This window comes from Mesitornis unicolor, unplaced genomic scaffold (assembly GCF_000695765.1).
Source record: "Mesitornis unicolor isolate BGI_N332 unplaced genomic scaffold, ASM69576v1 scaffold6457, whole genome shotgun sequence".
Lineage (NCBI taxonomy): Eukaryota > Metazoa > Chordata > Aves > Mesitornithiformes > Mesitornithidae > Mesitornis > Mesitornis unicolor.
This window is the reverse complement of record NW_010198379.1, coordinates 143,898-159,132: the sequence shown is the minus strand read 5'-3', so window position 1 is coordinate 159,132 and position 15,235 is coordinate 143,898. Positions and strand designations below refer to the sequence as shown.

Sequence of the window (15,235 nt, the reverse complement as noted above, 5' to 3'; positions counted from 1 at the left end):
ATTTTCATGGCTTGAGATTTCGCTTGTCCCTTGGAAAAGATGGTGCTTTTTTTCCTCTCCATTTTGTGCAGTGGGCATCATCCAGCTGTAATGAAATTCCCATCTGGAATCATCATGGCCTAACTTGATACATCCAGACCCAAACATCCTGCTTGTTTTTGCAGTTTCTGAGTGCTCCCAAAGCTACCCCCACTGGTAATTCCTGGCATTTCAAACTCAATATTTTAAACATCTTGTATTTTCCATTTTGATTCCAGTCAGGGGGAAATGATGTATGGCAGCTGATTAGATGACAGCTTGGTTTAAGTTATTGGCTGATATCTTTATTTGCGCACCAGCCTTGTGAAGATATTTTGATTGCTCTCCACTCGAGCCAAATCCTGCCTTTGGAAATTTGTTCTTAGCCTCTGCTCCTTCCTATACCCAACTGAGCCTGAGGGCAGGATTGGGACCTGGGGCTGAAATAACAGGAAGGTTTATCAGTTTTCTGTTAAGACATTGTGCCTGACCCATCTCTCATGGGAAACTGGATGCGGAAATACCATACACCACTCTCGTGTAAGCGGGGTGGTCAGTGCATCTCCCCAAACCTCAACCATCGTCTTGCACCTTTATACGGTCATTGAGACTCAGACCTGTGGGGATAAGGCTGCTTTTCAGCTTGAATTAGCCATACCTTTTGTACTAAATAATGGGCCAAGAAGGCATGGATCACAGTTCCTCATTCTCACAGGCTGTGCTGTATCGTGCAATGTACGTATGTTTTTGTTTTAGAGCGAGGTGGTGAGGGATGACGTCTTCTGGGGTTACAACAGGCGCTGCATCCTGGACCGGCTGCGTTTGGACGGCAAGGTGGCCTATGTCACAGGCGGAGGGCAGGGCATCGGGAGAGCCTTTGCCCATGCGTTGGGGGAAGCCGGTGCCAAAGTCGCCGTTGTGGATCTGGTCCTCGCAAAGGCAGAAGCGGTGGCGTGTGAGCTCAGCCTCAAAGGTAAGCATGGGACTGACCTGCAGCTCCTGATGTACAGGGCCCGGTGATGAGCGTTGCAGCGGGCTGCTCTCCTTGGGCAAACCCGACCCTTCTCTGCAGTGCAATTCCCTTCCATCCAGCCCTGATGCTCCTCAGAGCAGATCGTGCAGCAGGCAAGGCACCTCAGGCTTTGCTAAGGATGGATGACAGACTTGGCCTACAAATTCATTAGCATGTACCCCCTCCTGGCACCTCTTCCATACCTGATGTCTGCACCATGAGCCAAAATGCCAAAAGAGGGTAGAGGTATTTTCAGGCTAAATCTCTCATTGTGCCCTCAAACTGAAGCAAAGTCATTTTTGAAACCCTCAGCTACGGTTCTTTCAAACACGCAAGATCTAGTATAGGAACAAAATGCTAACTCGTATAATAACTAAAATCCCCCAAAAGAGGTAAAATCCTCTACAAGCCTCTTCTATTTTAGCATTAAAACCAGAAAATGTCACATAAAATTGAATTTCCCCTTGGAGTCATGCTAAACTGCAGTTGTAAAGGGGCAAAAGAAAACCAGAAATATAATTTTAATGAGTAAAGAAAGGAAATGTTAGTCATTTTATAATTCCTTTTGTGAGATTACAACTGAGCCTTATTCGAAGTTCAGTACAACATTGCCTCTAAAGACTCAGGGAGTTTTCACATTCCCAGTTGGATAAAGTCACCAGTATTTGTTTCCACTTTGACTTCAGGAAGGGATTGGGCCATTGGCAACCATGTCCTCCAGCAAAACCAGCCCCTGCAGGTGCATTTCTGTCACCCAGTCTCAATTCCTGAGGAAGGGGTGAGGAATGGTTTAGTTCTGGTTTTCATACCAGGTGTTTAAGAACACCTTAAATAATCCCAGTCTGTACAATCCCAGCTTCAGTTGAGCAGGAGACGCTTTACACTTAATACCGGGGTCCTGGTTAAAGCTTTCATTGCTGATCTGATCCCAGTGACCTAGAACAGAAAGTGTCCAATTCCTATTACAAATTCTTGAGCCATCCAGTCCGTCCTTCCCTGAAGCTTTTCATTTCCCAATGCGCTGAAGCCATATGGTCTTGGCACAAAGTGGCTGTGCCCTACAAGTTAACTTGCCTTTTGGACATTTTTTCACGGTGAGATCCCGCATAGCAAGTAGAGCTATTGAGATCGAAATGGGCTACTTGATAGAGCCATGAGACTTTGGATGCCAACAGCTTATTTGAAAACTACCTTAACTTTTCTCCAGGGCATTTTCAGTGAGAGTTTGATTGTCCATCCTTCAATGGCTGCCCTACATCTCTGCTCCTCTACCAGTGGGCGCCAAGTCAGGAGGAGGTGGGGGGGGATGATACAAAATGCAGTCGGAGAGGTCGTGAGGCACAGCAAATGTTATTGCAGTCTAAAGCAAAGAAAATCTCGCTTCTCAGTCTTTACACATCTTTATCCTTTGAGGTCACATATTCTCTATCTGCCTGACCAGTGCAGCTGGTCAGGGCACATCTATTCCATCCCATGGCGGTTTTTGAGGCTTCAAATTTATTGTCGTTCCTTGTTGGAACAAAACCCAAACTTTGTAATGCTTTTGTGAAAGGGAATTATATCCAAATGCCCGTTTTTGGAAAGGATCTGAAAAGGTCAGGTTTTCAATCTCTTTCTCTCCAGAGGTAACTAGAGAGTCTAGCCCGGACCTCAGAAGATTTCCCTTGAAAACTTTTGTTGAAATCAATATGTTTCCATGAAACATTCTGGCTTCAAAGAAGTTACATACTCTGTTGGACATGAATTTTGACAAAAAGGTTCAGCTAGCTTTACTCTCAAAATATTCACATGAGTAAATTGAAGGAATCATAGTAGTAATACATATTTTACCAGCTATAATAAGCACAAAGGAGCTGTGATTCCCCCCCACCGCCCTGGCCACACCTCCTTTGGTTATGGATCTTTAACTCAAAGTTGGAAACGCAGTGCCCCAAGTCATCCTCACACTGATTCTTGTTTTAATGCATTTTGCTTAGCTTTCTTAAACCCGCTTTATTTCTTATGCCAAGGAGCCCTTTACTGTCTTTGGGGATAGTGCCATCATTTCATGATGAGTTTTAAACATCAGAACCTCTGTGATCTATCTCAGTTTTAGCTTTGTTAGACAGCTCCCTTGGCTACAGGGGTCTTTGTTTTTAGATCCCGCCGAACACCTTTTTCAACAGTTGCTAATGGATCCTGACAGAAGAACCAAAAATGATGAAACATAACCAAAAAATCCTAAGGGTTACCCTTCGCTACCTTCCCCTCCGTCTTCTGGGGGATTTGCTGCCCGTACCTTCAGGGAAGAATTAGCCTGATGGGATTTTTAACATGTGCGTTTTCACTGTAAACTATGCAAATGCCTTCCCCACAATGTCACTTCTGATCTTCTTGTCTATCGGCAACGTTTTACTTCCATTTATGCTGAGAGACCAGAGATGAAGCCCCATGGCAGGGAGGGCCTCGCGCATGTCCCCTGCCAGAAGGGCACCTCGAGCAGATTCAACACACCTCTCTAACCAGGCTCCTTTCCTGCCCCTCTCACCACAAAACTGCCCCCACGAGGACCACAAACCCAAACTGAGGTCTGTAGAGATGCATTGCTACCTTCATGCATGTAGCAGTGCGGTCTTGTGTTGTGTTTCTTGCCTCTGGTTGGGACTACAGATTTTAAGCTGTTTTTCCATAGTTTATTTTATTTATTATTTTTACCAGATGGTTTGGGAAGCGAGTGGGGTTTTTTCCTCTCTTAGAGTGCAGCTGAATTGATTAAGGTCAAGTGTGGGGCTCTGGTTTGAAGTGAGCGAGCCTTCACTGCTTCTTTGCTAGACACTTGCATGTGGCACCTTTTGTCTTGTTTTTATGAACTATTGTCTAAGATGACGCCACAAATGGGGTGAAAGTTGGAGGGCAGGTGAAGAGCCTCCTCCTGTTACCATTAGTAACACGCTTGCACCGATTTTTGTCTGTAAATTGAATAAGAAAGATCGCAGCAGCTCCTTGTACGTTCCATGTCTTGATAACAATTAGGAGAAGCCACGGGGGCTGTCTGGCTGTTCTTGTTCTTTCAGCATACTTAGCATAAAACCTGCGATAAAAGAAGAGGTCTTGTTTCGTGGCAGAACGTGCAGTCATTTTTGTAGGTGGCTGTGTAATGGGTCTGCCCTTTTCTCTGCCACAGAAAGCAAGGGGACCGTGACAGGGCTGAAGGCCAGAGGGGACATCAGCTCCCATGGCCTGCCATGGAGAGCACCCCAAAACAGCATCACCTTGGGGTGCACCCTGAGAGGCTCCCAGAGGCACTGGAGATCAGGAGATTTTCTATCCAAAAGCCTCATTCCTCTCATTTTCTTCTATCACTGGGCAGATTTTGTTTTGCCCTGCTTTCATGGAAGTCTCCATCTCAAAGCTTCCTTTTGGGAGATCCTTATTCTGTTCTCCTGGGATAGGTTTAACATTTAATTTTTTTTATTAGAATTATCTATAAAAGAGACCAATGGGGAATATTTTTTCCATTTAAATAGAAGTAAAGAAATCTTGCTTTAACAGCTCTCCTCGCTTGCAGACTCCTGATCCATGGCCCAAGCCAGCAGCTGCCTCTCTCCTTGTGAGTTAAGACCAGTTTCACCACAGCCCTTACTGGTGCAGCCTTGCTTGACTTTCAGCATGGGTATAATCCCATTGGCATCAGCTGCCTCAGTAGGCTGCTTATTTTGTTTAATAATAAGGGTATTTAAAGCTGATTTTGATAGTAAATTAAATGAAGCTATTTGCAGATCAGCACTAGTGCAAAAGTCAATGCCTGAATTTTTTCTAGGAAAAAAAGTTCGAGAGAGCACTTTCTGGGGACAAATTCGTTTGATATCTACAACATCTTGGGAGGAACTGTCATAAAAACCATCTACATTTGAGCAAATGAGAGGGTCCTTTGCTTTATGGTGCTCCTGAGCTGCTACCGTCCACCCACGGGTGATGCTGCTCTGCGTGGAGCTGCTGCGGGACGGGGAAGCTGCAGTTGAGGCTTTGGACAGAAGATGGTGCAGTGTTCAAAGCTTCCTGGTGGAGAAGAAAACTCACATCTCGGGTTTATGTTTGCCTGCAACGAGCAAACCTCGCACCTCTCAGCAACTTTAATAGGGGTGGTACAATAACAAACAAGCTTTCTGTTACAGTTTGCGGAGTAATGAATTAAGGTGGCACATATATATAAAAAAAGATATTAATTATTAAATAATCATTAAATATATTTCTCTATTCCTTTCTCTGCGAATTCCTGTCCTGAATCCACCGGTTATTTTAATGCAGGGATTAAAAGCATCGCCCTGGCAGCAGATGTGAGCAAACCCGAGGATGTGCAGAGGGTTGTGGACGCAATCGTAGCTCGCTGGGGCACGGTTCACATTGCGTGCAACAACGCGGGCATCAACATGAACTCTGCGAGCGAAGACACTTCCCTAGAAGAATGGGACAAAACTTTTAATGTTAATTTGCGAGGGTTATTTCTGTGCTGCCAAGTAAGTGTGAAACACTGTCCTGCTTTATTTTTGCAAATGAGTAATAATTTTCTAAGTATTTACCTTACCAAGATTTAATAATACTTTATTACTAATTATCACACTAAAATTGGTCCTAGTTCTGGTGGAGTTAAGGAGAGATTTGCTTTGGATAAATCACAGCTTTCGGTCAATATTTTCAAAAGCAGCTGATACTTAACTGGCTGCCCACACCCAGGCATTTAGGAATGGCCAGATATTTTGGAGGGTGGTGATTTGATACCTCCTGAAAACCAGAAAGCTTTGGAGGCCATTCCAATACTAGGGATTATTTTGAAAAATATTGCCACCAGTGAAAAGGGTCTGAACTGGCAATGGGATTTTTCCTGCATCAGCCATTTTTATACCAAGTTTTTATATCGAGTGCTTTAAAAAAAATGTGTTAGCACATAAACTCTTCTGAAAAGTGAAGACTAATTTATTATCATGTCATTATTAGCACAATCACAAAAAGGGTCACTGGTCTTTCCTTTAATTTCTGTCACAGGCTGCAGGCCGCATTATGCTGAATCAAGGATATGGGAAGATAATTAACACGGCATCTATGGCAAGTTTAATAGGTGAGTGATGAGAGCTAACAGTTGTGCTTCAGAATCCATATTTTAATTACTACCGATGCTATTTGAATCAATTAAACCTGTATTGGGAAGGAGTAAATCACTGACATTTTGAATTAGAGGAAATGTACTACAAAATTTTTATTGATATCATTTTTCAACATTTATCTGTCCTTGATGTTTTAGAGCACTTATTACTTTTAATAGAAGAGACAGAGGCACTGATGGCCTGGGCGAGGCGCTGGGGATCTCCCCATTTATTTCAGGAAACGGGGTTTGGGCGCAGGAAGCTGTGCCCCCGTGGTGTTTAGAAGCCACCCAAAAGCTTTTGTGCCGGTTTTCGCCCCAGTACCCGTGGTTTTATTTCATTATCCTTGCCAACAGGTGTCTCCAGCAACGCTGCTGAATCAGCAGTGTGGTCAAAAGCACCAATAAACCATGGTAACATATGGAACGAAATCCCTACTGCTGAGCTAATCTGGAAGGCAGTTACATGCTGGTGAACTGAGGCCCATGTAACAAAAATTGATCAATTACACAAATTAAGCATAGCCCTTTAGGAATTTATTTTATTGGTCTGGACATCTGTTGCAGTATTGTCCAAATCCAAAAATCAAATGGTGCCTTGGGTTGCCAAGTTCGGCAAGAAAATCTAGGAGCTATAAAAGTACAACTGAAAACCCCTGTATTAATATCATGCCCATCTGCTGAATGTTACATAAATATGCAGTCTTTTTATTTTCCTTGGGAATAACATTTATTTTTACTGTGCCCAGTTTGACATTCTGTGACATTCTGCTCGGTTTATTGCACAGTAACTTTAAATGTTTCTTCAAAAATGCATTTATAATGTTGTTGTTAATCTTTTTTTTTCCAAGTGTCTTTACCAGCTGTTTTACTTAGGCTTAAACAAAGGCACCATCCCTCTGCCCCAGCTTTGTAGAGTTACAAAATCTCCCAGAGAAAAAGAGTTTGGAAAAGAATGCAGGGCTTTGAATTTGAATCCCCCGGACTTTCATGCTCGGTGGGGCTCTGCTGTCACCATCCACATCGCTGGTGCAAAGCAGAATTTACTGGGAGGTATTTCACCCAGGAGAAAGTTATGAAGCCCTGGAAATTGGCACCAGCTGGGGGTCTGCTGGTTTGGCACACGGCTTCGGCCTTGCTTTTGCAGCCCAGAAGTGCTCTCTGCTGCTTAAAGAGAGACATTTCCCATTTCCCATCAGGCCTTAGAGCAGCTTTGTGTAGCCAGGAGGCGATGCCTTTCCCATGCAACATCCACCCCAGCCCCAAACTGGCGCCGCACCCCTTGGTTGGCACGCCATGTCCACTGAGACCCATATGGGGATCAGGCGTGAGGGCAGCATCAGTGCTGGAGTGGGAATGAATGTTGGAAAGCAACTCCGAGAGCAGCCTGGCAGGGTCACTGCAAGATGCCTTTAAATGTCACTGGAAGTTAATGCGTGCTAGGCCAGAAGTGAAGAGATGAAGGGATGCGTTTACCTTCTGAACCTGTTTGAGACTTGGCATTGAAAAAACCTAGTAGTTATAAAACTACAACTGAAAACCACGATGTTCATATCATGTCCATCTGCTGAATGTTAAATAAATATGTTGGTTGGTTGGTTATTTAAGTATGTTGGCCAACTGGCATAGTATGAAATGTTTCTAGAAATAGTTAGGGGATTTTTTTTTTTTTGGTAGGTTGAGTCCTTCCTTAGAGAAACAGGAAAATGAGGAGACTCTTAGCAGGATAGGGAGGTTTTTGTTTGCGATTTTCCCAGATACACTGCTCAGAATCAGTTTTAATTAATTGAAGATAAGCCGCATACATTTTGCATATGTGCATTTTGATTCTGGTACTTCACTGGAATTATTCCAGACGTATGCTTCAGCAGCGGAGCTGTGGCTGCTGTGGCCCTGGGATTCACACAGGTGTAACTCAGATCTGTAGTTTCTACAGTGAATATCTTCAGTGGTAAGTGGTCTGCTCCCTGCTATGGGTGCACACCTCATTAACACTGCAGCATTGCTTCAAGAGCAGGCTGGAAGCCTCATGCACCCAACAAGGCTGCAAAAACTTAGTGTCAGGTGTTTAGGATGTAACATTGGCAGCGTTTTTATCTGCTTTCCTCCTCTTCTCCATCTGAAGCACGAGTGTCCTCACTTCTCAGAAGCCTCACAGAGTCAGATGTTTTTGGTGGCACTGCTGGAGGCATAGCAGTATTCACAAACTCTAGCCCCGTTTTGTATGAGTTGGAAGGGTTGCAGATTTGCTCTTCTGTCTATAAGAGACCATGGAGGCAAGAAGAGGAGGAGGTGCGGGGTGCTGAGCTGCAGAAAACCCACCCAGCGCCACAGCATCACAACACTCATTGGCTTCTTCTTGAGCTCTTCCCATTGAGAGAGGCCAAGTGTCTTGGGAAGGGGAAATTTCAACTTCGGAATTACCTTCCTTAGAAGTTCTTATGAAGACAAAAGCCTTTACAGAGAAGGACTCTTGAAAACCTTGCAGCAGCTCACTGTTCTCACCTAAGTGCGCTAGAACTGCAGAGTCAGTGCCAAAACTCTTCTCCTCTTAGCAAACGCCGAATGATTTATCACAAACAGACATGTCTGTAAAGTTTAGCAAAGAGCTGCTTTTGGGAGGTTGCAAGGTTAACTACCGGAGTTGTATGTAACTTGGAGCTGATGCATGGCAATTAATCAAGAAATTACGTTCCGGCCCATTTCGAGAGCCCCCACAGTGGCTGTGTCTGGGGGGCAACAGGCACATGCAGAGGGCAAAGCGGTTCTGCTGGTCAAAACGTGAACCATTGCATATTGCACAAAAAATGAGCCTGGAATAAATGCTGGCAGAGGGAGGCCATGGTGTGAAATGCTCTTTGTAGTAAGCAAAAGACCCCCGAATGCTGAGCAAACCTTCAGCACGTGCAGGAAAAAAAAGAAATATTAATTGTTGCGTGTGCTTTAAGTCTATTGACAAACACTTGTGTTCAAGACAGAGGTCCTTACTCACACATGCTCAATAATTTGCAGCAGGGCTTTTTGCTCTTTCAGAGTCTGGGTAACTCAATCAGCTACCATCATCTTTTCACCTTTTAAACTGACATACTAAAAAACCCAATAGTTTCAGTCAATAAAAGCAATTGTGGCTATGTTGTGGATATCTCATGGATGGTAGTGACCCAGAGCTGATGCATCAGCTTAACTTCTTAAATTAAGATCAATTTAATGCCATCTCCCAGTGGTGCTCATGTGCTTTTACCAAGACGCTGTGGGGTTTGCCTGCTGTACCTCAACCAAACGCAACAACTCACCCGCTTCCAGGGTTCAGCGTTGTAATTTCTTGGAGTTGTGATCCCTGGTGTTAGCACTGACTCTCCCCACTCTCCCTCCATGACAGGGGCAGCATCCCAGCATCACTCAGTACCAATACGCTGCTAATTATGGGTCCGTGCTTTGCATTGGGTTTCTTTAATGAACTCACAACGGCAGCCAGAAAAGCTCAAGAGACACGTGATGGGTGTAAATCCCAACAGCTGGACCGACTCGGTTGGACTCCCGTGGGTTTGAAGCACTTAACACCCACTGGGGATTTGTCCCTAAGTAGCTTTTTGGGAATGCTGCAAGTGTGAGAGTTGGTGAGGGGAGAGCCACCACAGCACACAGCACTACAGCTTCTAGGCTGTAATTAGCAAGCCGATCATTTTCCCTCTGTGACTGACATGTGCCAGCTCTGAAACATTGTCAAAAGCTTCAGATTTCGAAAGTGGTGGGTGTGCTGAATTTTTGGGACGCACCTGCGCTTGCAGCCACACAAACACTGATTAGATAATGTAGTGTGTTTGGTTCAGATTATGGAGGATTTAAAAATTAAGGAGAATAATTTGTTCCGAGAAGTTATATATAATATAAAATGTTACATAAAATATACGATACACTATTCTATTAATTATATTCTATTATATTCTATTATATTCTATTATATTCTATCATATCATATCATATCATATCCTATCGTATCCTATCATATCCTATTTATTATATCCTATTATATTATTTTCTATTACATTGCATTACATTGCATTATATATTATCCTATTACATGACATTTTATAATATATCATTACACTATGCTATATTTTATTAGTATTACAGCGTACAAGTATTTTGTATATAAGCATTCATATGCGTACAATATATGAATGTGCATGTGTGTATATGATTCTTTCTCTTTCTTTGGAGCAGTCAATATTGCATGTGTACGATTAATACATTGGTTTTGTCTTTTCCCAAATCGGGATCCTTTTAAATTTCTTTACCACTTTGTTTTTCTCCTCCAGTTTTTATTTCCAGCAGCCCAGCTGCTGAGGCAAAGATGTTAGATAGCAAAATACAGATTTAGAGTTGTGAATGGCTAAATTCTTGTTGCTCCCTGCCTGGTATCAGGGAAAATGGCAAATAGTTCATCTCAACACAGGGAATTGTCCATGTGGTGCCTGAACTATCTTGATTTCTGCAGAATGAATAATCGTCTGTTTCTGAATCCCTTCCAGTCCCACACCCACAGAAGCAGTTGGCGTACAACGCCTCAAAAGCTGGGGTCGTAAAATTAACCCAGACATTAGGAACCGAGTGGATTGACAGAGGAGTAAAAGTCAACTGCATTTCCCCGTAAGTAAAATGTAGTCTCAGTTTGAAAGTACAAAGAGAATGAAATGTTCTAAAAAGCTCAAATGAACAGTATCTCGGCAAATAAAGTTTCTAATTAGCAGGTGGATTGCATCCCTTTTTATGTTGTCTTTTCCTTAACAAAGGTTTAAATACTTAGAACCAAGCCTGCTCTGTTGCTGTGTATACTCAGGGATTTAAGAAGAGGTTTTAACATTTGATAATAGGTTTTCCAGTAACGTGAAGGGTAGTTTTTAGCGTTTCTCTTCCAGATGAAATATTTCCTTAGTCTGTCCAAGCCTTCTGCGGTTAAAGAAAAGGCTTTTGACACTTAATAGACAATACTTCTTTCCCCTTTTTACTTGAGACAAATACATAGGCACTTTAAAAGGCACATTGTACTGCTGCAATTGAGATACTGTTCAGCTCTGACAATCACAGGAGGCCAGGTGTAATTTTGTAAATACATATATATATATTTACTACAAATTACATTTGCCTTATTTTTACAGGCTTAAAGTTATGTGTTTTATTTTACGGTATTTATTCACAAAGAAAAGTTTTCGTGCCACATACACTTTTTCTCTCCCTGTTTCTCACACACATGCCCAAGACAAACATTTTATTAAACAATTAACAGTGCTCGATAACGCTAAGCAGAAACCCAAGTGGACAGCGTTAATTGGAAGCGGTCAAATTCCATAGCCCATTGAAGTCAATCAGAGTAAGTAAGAAGGGCAGGATTTTAACCCAGGAGTTAAATTGCAATAATGAAGATATAATGTACCTCAAATCAGGAAAAATAAATTACATCTTTTAATCCACAAAGTGGAGTAAAAAAAAAATATCACAGAGCTCCATGGCAAGTGCCTCTGTTTTTACCGTCGGTCTGCTCTCCACTTTCTTGTGCTGGCTGTCTTCCTTATGATTATTTATTACTAATTATACCGGTGACTCCAGCCGTCGCTCTATGTGAGCCACAGATTCTTTAAGCAGCATCTCACTTCGTAATGGGATTTTCCCCATGCCAATGCTAGCAGCTCTGCAACAGTGTTCCCACAATCGGCGCTAGTGCATTTACACTGGATTTCGGGAGCCAGGGGAGATGAAGGGAATTAGGGAAGCTCAGCAGGACCTGGCAGGAATTGTGTGTGAAAACATGCAGGTAATCTGTACCTGGAGAGGGGGGATAGTGGTGCCATGTTCACAGCAATCCCAGATGAGAAGGCTCTTAGAGAAGGAATTACCCATTTCTAGAGGGCTGACATAAATGTTAAAAATATCCACTGAATGATCAAAATTCATTGTTTTGTATAAATTGGAAGCATACACTTTTATCTGAAGAAGTTATGTTTCTGGAGGCAGTTGTCAGAGCATGGAGGAAAATATAATCACGCTTCTCTTTTTTGTACTTTTCAAGCCAAAACAGGGCTGTATTTTGATCATCCCTACCTGTCTTAAACTCTAGCTCTGAGCTCAAAATCCTGTAACAGGTTGGGGGATTTTAATTTGTGGAGGGCACACAGAGAACAAATGGTTTTGCTGTCTAAGGTTCCCCATTCTGGACAGAGCAGTTCCCCTATTGCAGTGGGACCCAGGGTCCAGGCAGAGCTTTGGCTGAGCCCCTTGTGCTGGGGCCACCCAGGAGCTCTGGGTTCAGAGCAAGGAGCCTGCAGCAGTTGGTACAGCTCAGATTCCCCCTCACCACCAGCAAAAGCCACATGTGCTGAAGAATGAATAAATATTCCCGTTTACCCTTCTGCCTGTATGAGATGTGAATCTGCCTTTCAGTGCAGGTTTGGACCCATCCCCAGGACCATGGACCCCATTAGTTTCATGGTCGTGTCTCTTGATGTGACTCACCGAGGCACAGGAGCTTCTTCAGCCCACTTGAGCTTCATGCCCAACACCAAGCCCTCCCCTCAATGCCACAACACATCTGTCAATGCCATTAGAGTATTTTGCAGGGCTGAAAAATGTCCTAAGTCTTTCCGATCATGGATATCCAACCTAGCATGTAGGAGGGATTTTTGAGGAGTATGAGGAGCACGTAAGGCTTGATGGTACCCAAGATAATCTCTGGATAAGTAAAATATTTAAGTGTGCCCTTAAGTCCTTTGCCTTTCCCGCTCATGGTTGTGCGAATGCTTTAAGGCATTCTCAGTGTACCTCTGGCTGAAGCTCCAAACACTTCAGTCTGGCCTTAAACATTATTTCACCGTGCAAACCTTTTGGCCTTATTCCCCTCTTCCTATCTGGTCACTTTTTATCAACTTAATTTCTTAATGAGTGCATAAAACTTATGCAGAGCGATGCATAAAAGATACCAATGCATAAAGTGTTGTGGCAGAGTCCTTAGGATAATTTATTGCATTTATAAAATTGAAGATTTAGGTTTCTCTCACTGGCCGGGGCTTATGCCCATGGGGAGAAGGTGGCTGAGACTCCCTGGATGCTTTGGGTGACTTTGCCCATTGTATGCAATGGCATACAATAAAAATACAGCAGCAAGTGTCTCTGTCATGGGAACTGTGCTCAGCCCTTCTGTCACCGAGTGCAACTGCCTCTTAGCCTGCCACGCAGTCGATGCCATGCAAAATTAAAGAGGTGCTGGGGTTTCCCCAAAGGGAACCTGGGGATTGGGCTGCAGAGGGATGTGAATAGGGATCGTTACAGGTCATTGACTGGTGGCCATACCTGGCTGCCCATGTTTTAGTCCCTTGCCTGGTCCCTGCACATGTGCAGGGTGTTGGGTGTGATGGAGCAGGGAACTTGTGAGGGTCTCTGTTTTTGGCACGTGTAGCATTGGAACACTTCCTTTTTGCAGCCATTGCACTGCATCAATGTCCATTTTGGGGAGCTAATTGCATCTCCCTGTTTGTTTTGCAAGTTATAAAATGCCCTCATGTGATGGCCTTTGGGATGGGCAGCTGGAAGGTGATCTTCAGCTCAACCCACAGCTGCACCCAAGCCAGGTTGTCGGAGACTCAGTGAAACTCAGCAGACTCAGGGGATGAACCATGTTCCCCACTGCTGCACTGCAGGGATTTGGGTTTGGGCTGCTATAGGCAAAGAGGCTTTGTCCCCTGCCTTGCTCCCTGGGGACATATGGAGGGTACAGTGCTGTGGGTACAAGGAGTCAGAAAGCAGGTAGGGCAGGATCACCCCAGAGTTTGGGTGTACCCCATCATGGGGGAAGGAGCACCCCAGCATCACCTGAAGATGTCCCAATTAAGCAGCATTGCCATCCCCATTAAGCAGCAGCCGTTGCTGGTGAGTATCTTTGGACTTAAATCTAATTCCTTGGGAGATGTCCCAATTAAGTGGATCTCTTGATTAAACACTTCCTGATTAAGTGGAGTGTACTTAACTCATTCAAATTAATAACTCATCTGAAAGAAATCAAGTTACACACAGATGGAATCTTTTTTTGCTCTCATTTGGGGATTGAGCGCACGTAACAATTCCAGTTAAGTATCTGGTAAGTGATATTTTTCCTAATGTGTCTCTCGAAGTGGAAATGTTTTAGGCAATTGTTTTTTTTTTCTTTTCTTAATGTCTCGAATTGTCCTGTGTATCAATAATGAAATATTGATGCTCATGTCTAACGTTAAGGAACCAGCAGTTTGATATTACATTGACATGCAACAGAAAGTACTGATAGGCTCAGCACTGCATACGAGATGAGGTAGGGAATTAATGCATTGGCAGTTGTCTTTGCTGGAACTGGTGGGGAGCCAACTAAAATCTGCCTAAAAGGGTTCGACAACATTAAATTGCCCAACTTGGCACCAAAGCTCTCCCAGAAGATGTGTAGTATCAATGACATGCCTAATATTTATAGTGCCATCAGTATGTGTGTTTGCAACTTTTAAGTTTTGCGCTACATTTTTTTCCTCATTTCTACAGCAAAAATTTCTAATGAAGTTTTGTTACACATCTGAATGTTTGCTGCTTGAAATGAACCTCAAGAAAGGTCCAGCGAGAGGTGCAGCACTGTGGTTTGCAGGTTGCGGTGATCAGACCAAAGATCATTTTCCTGAACAGATTGAAAAATGTCCTCTTTTTAGCAAAAATCTGTTGTGCTGGAGGACTATGTGTCATATTCCCTAATCTGCATTGCCTTGAGGTTAAAACATATATGTAAATTTTTTTAAAAAATTAAGAAATCCCATGGATCTTACTCTGGTTTCTCATAGTGTAAGCCAGAATGATGATACTGATGGTTTTGTAAGCACGTAAGGGAAAGGAGCCCAACATCTTTAGTGTTTGCTGCTCAGAGCATGTTTCTCTCTGAAGAAAACCAGTGCTTGAGGAGTTTGGGTGTGCAAGGGGGAAGAGCAGGGGGCTGTGCTGGGGGAAATAAGTAAAGGGTCTGCAATCCTATACTGGAATGTGCTTGATTTTATTTCGTTGCCAGAGCTGCACTGCTCCATGTT

General features: G+C 43.3%; 1 protein-coding gene across 1 annotated transcript in view; it reads left to right on the top strand.

The window, feature by feature from the left end:
- Nucleotides 1-15,235, top strand: part of LOC104544299 — a 39,357-nt gene that overhangs the window by 22,305 nt on the left and 1,817 nt on the right. Inside the window, exons 9-12 of the mRNA XM_010189131.1 lie at nucleotides 775-991; nucleotides 5,318-5,526; nucleotides 6,053-6,125; nucleotides 10,682-10,799. Coding sequence (XP_010187433.1) covers nucleotides 775-991; nucleotides 5,318-5,526; nucleotides 6,053-6,125; nucleotides 10,682-10,799 — 617 coding nt within the window. The remainder of the gene's footprint in view (nucleotides 1-774; nucleotides 992-5,317; nucleotides 5,527-6,052; nucleotides 6,126-10,681; nucleotides 10,800-15,235) is intronic.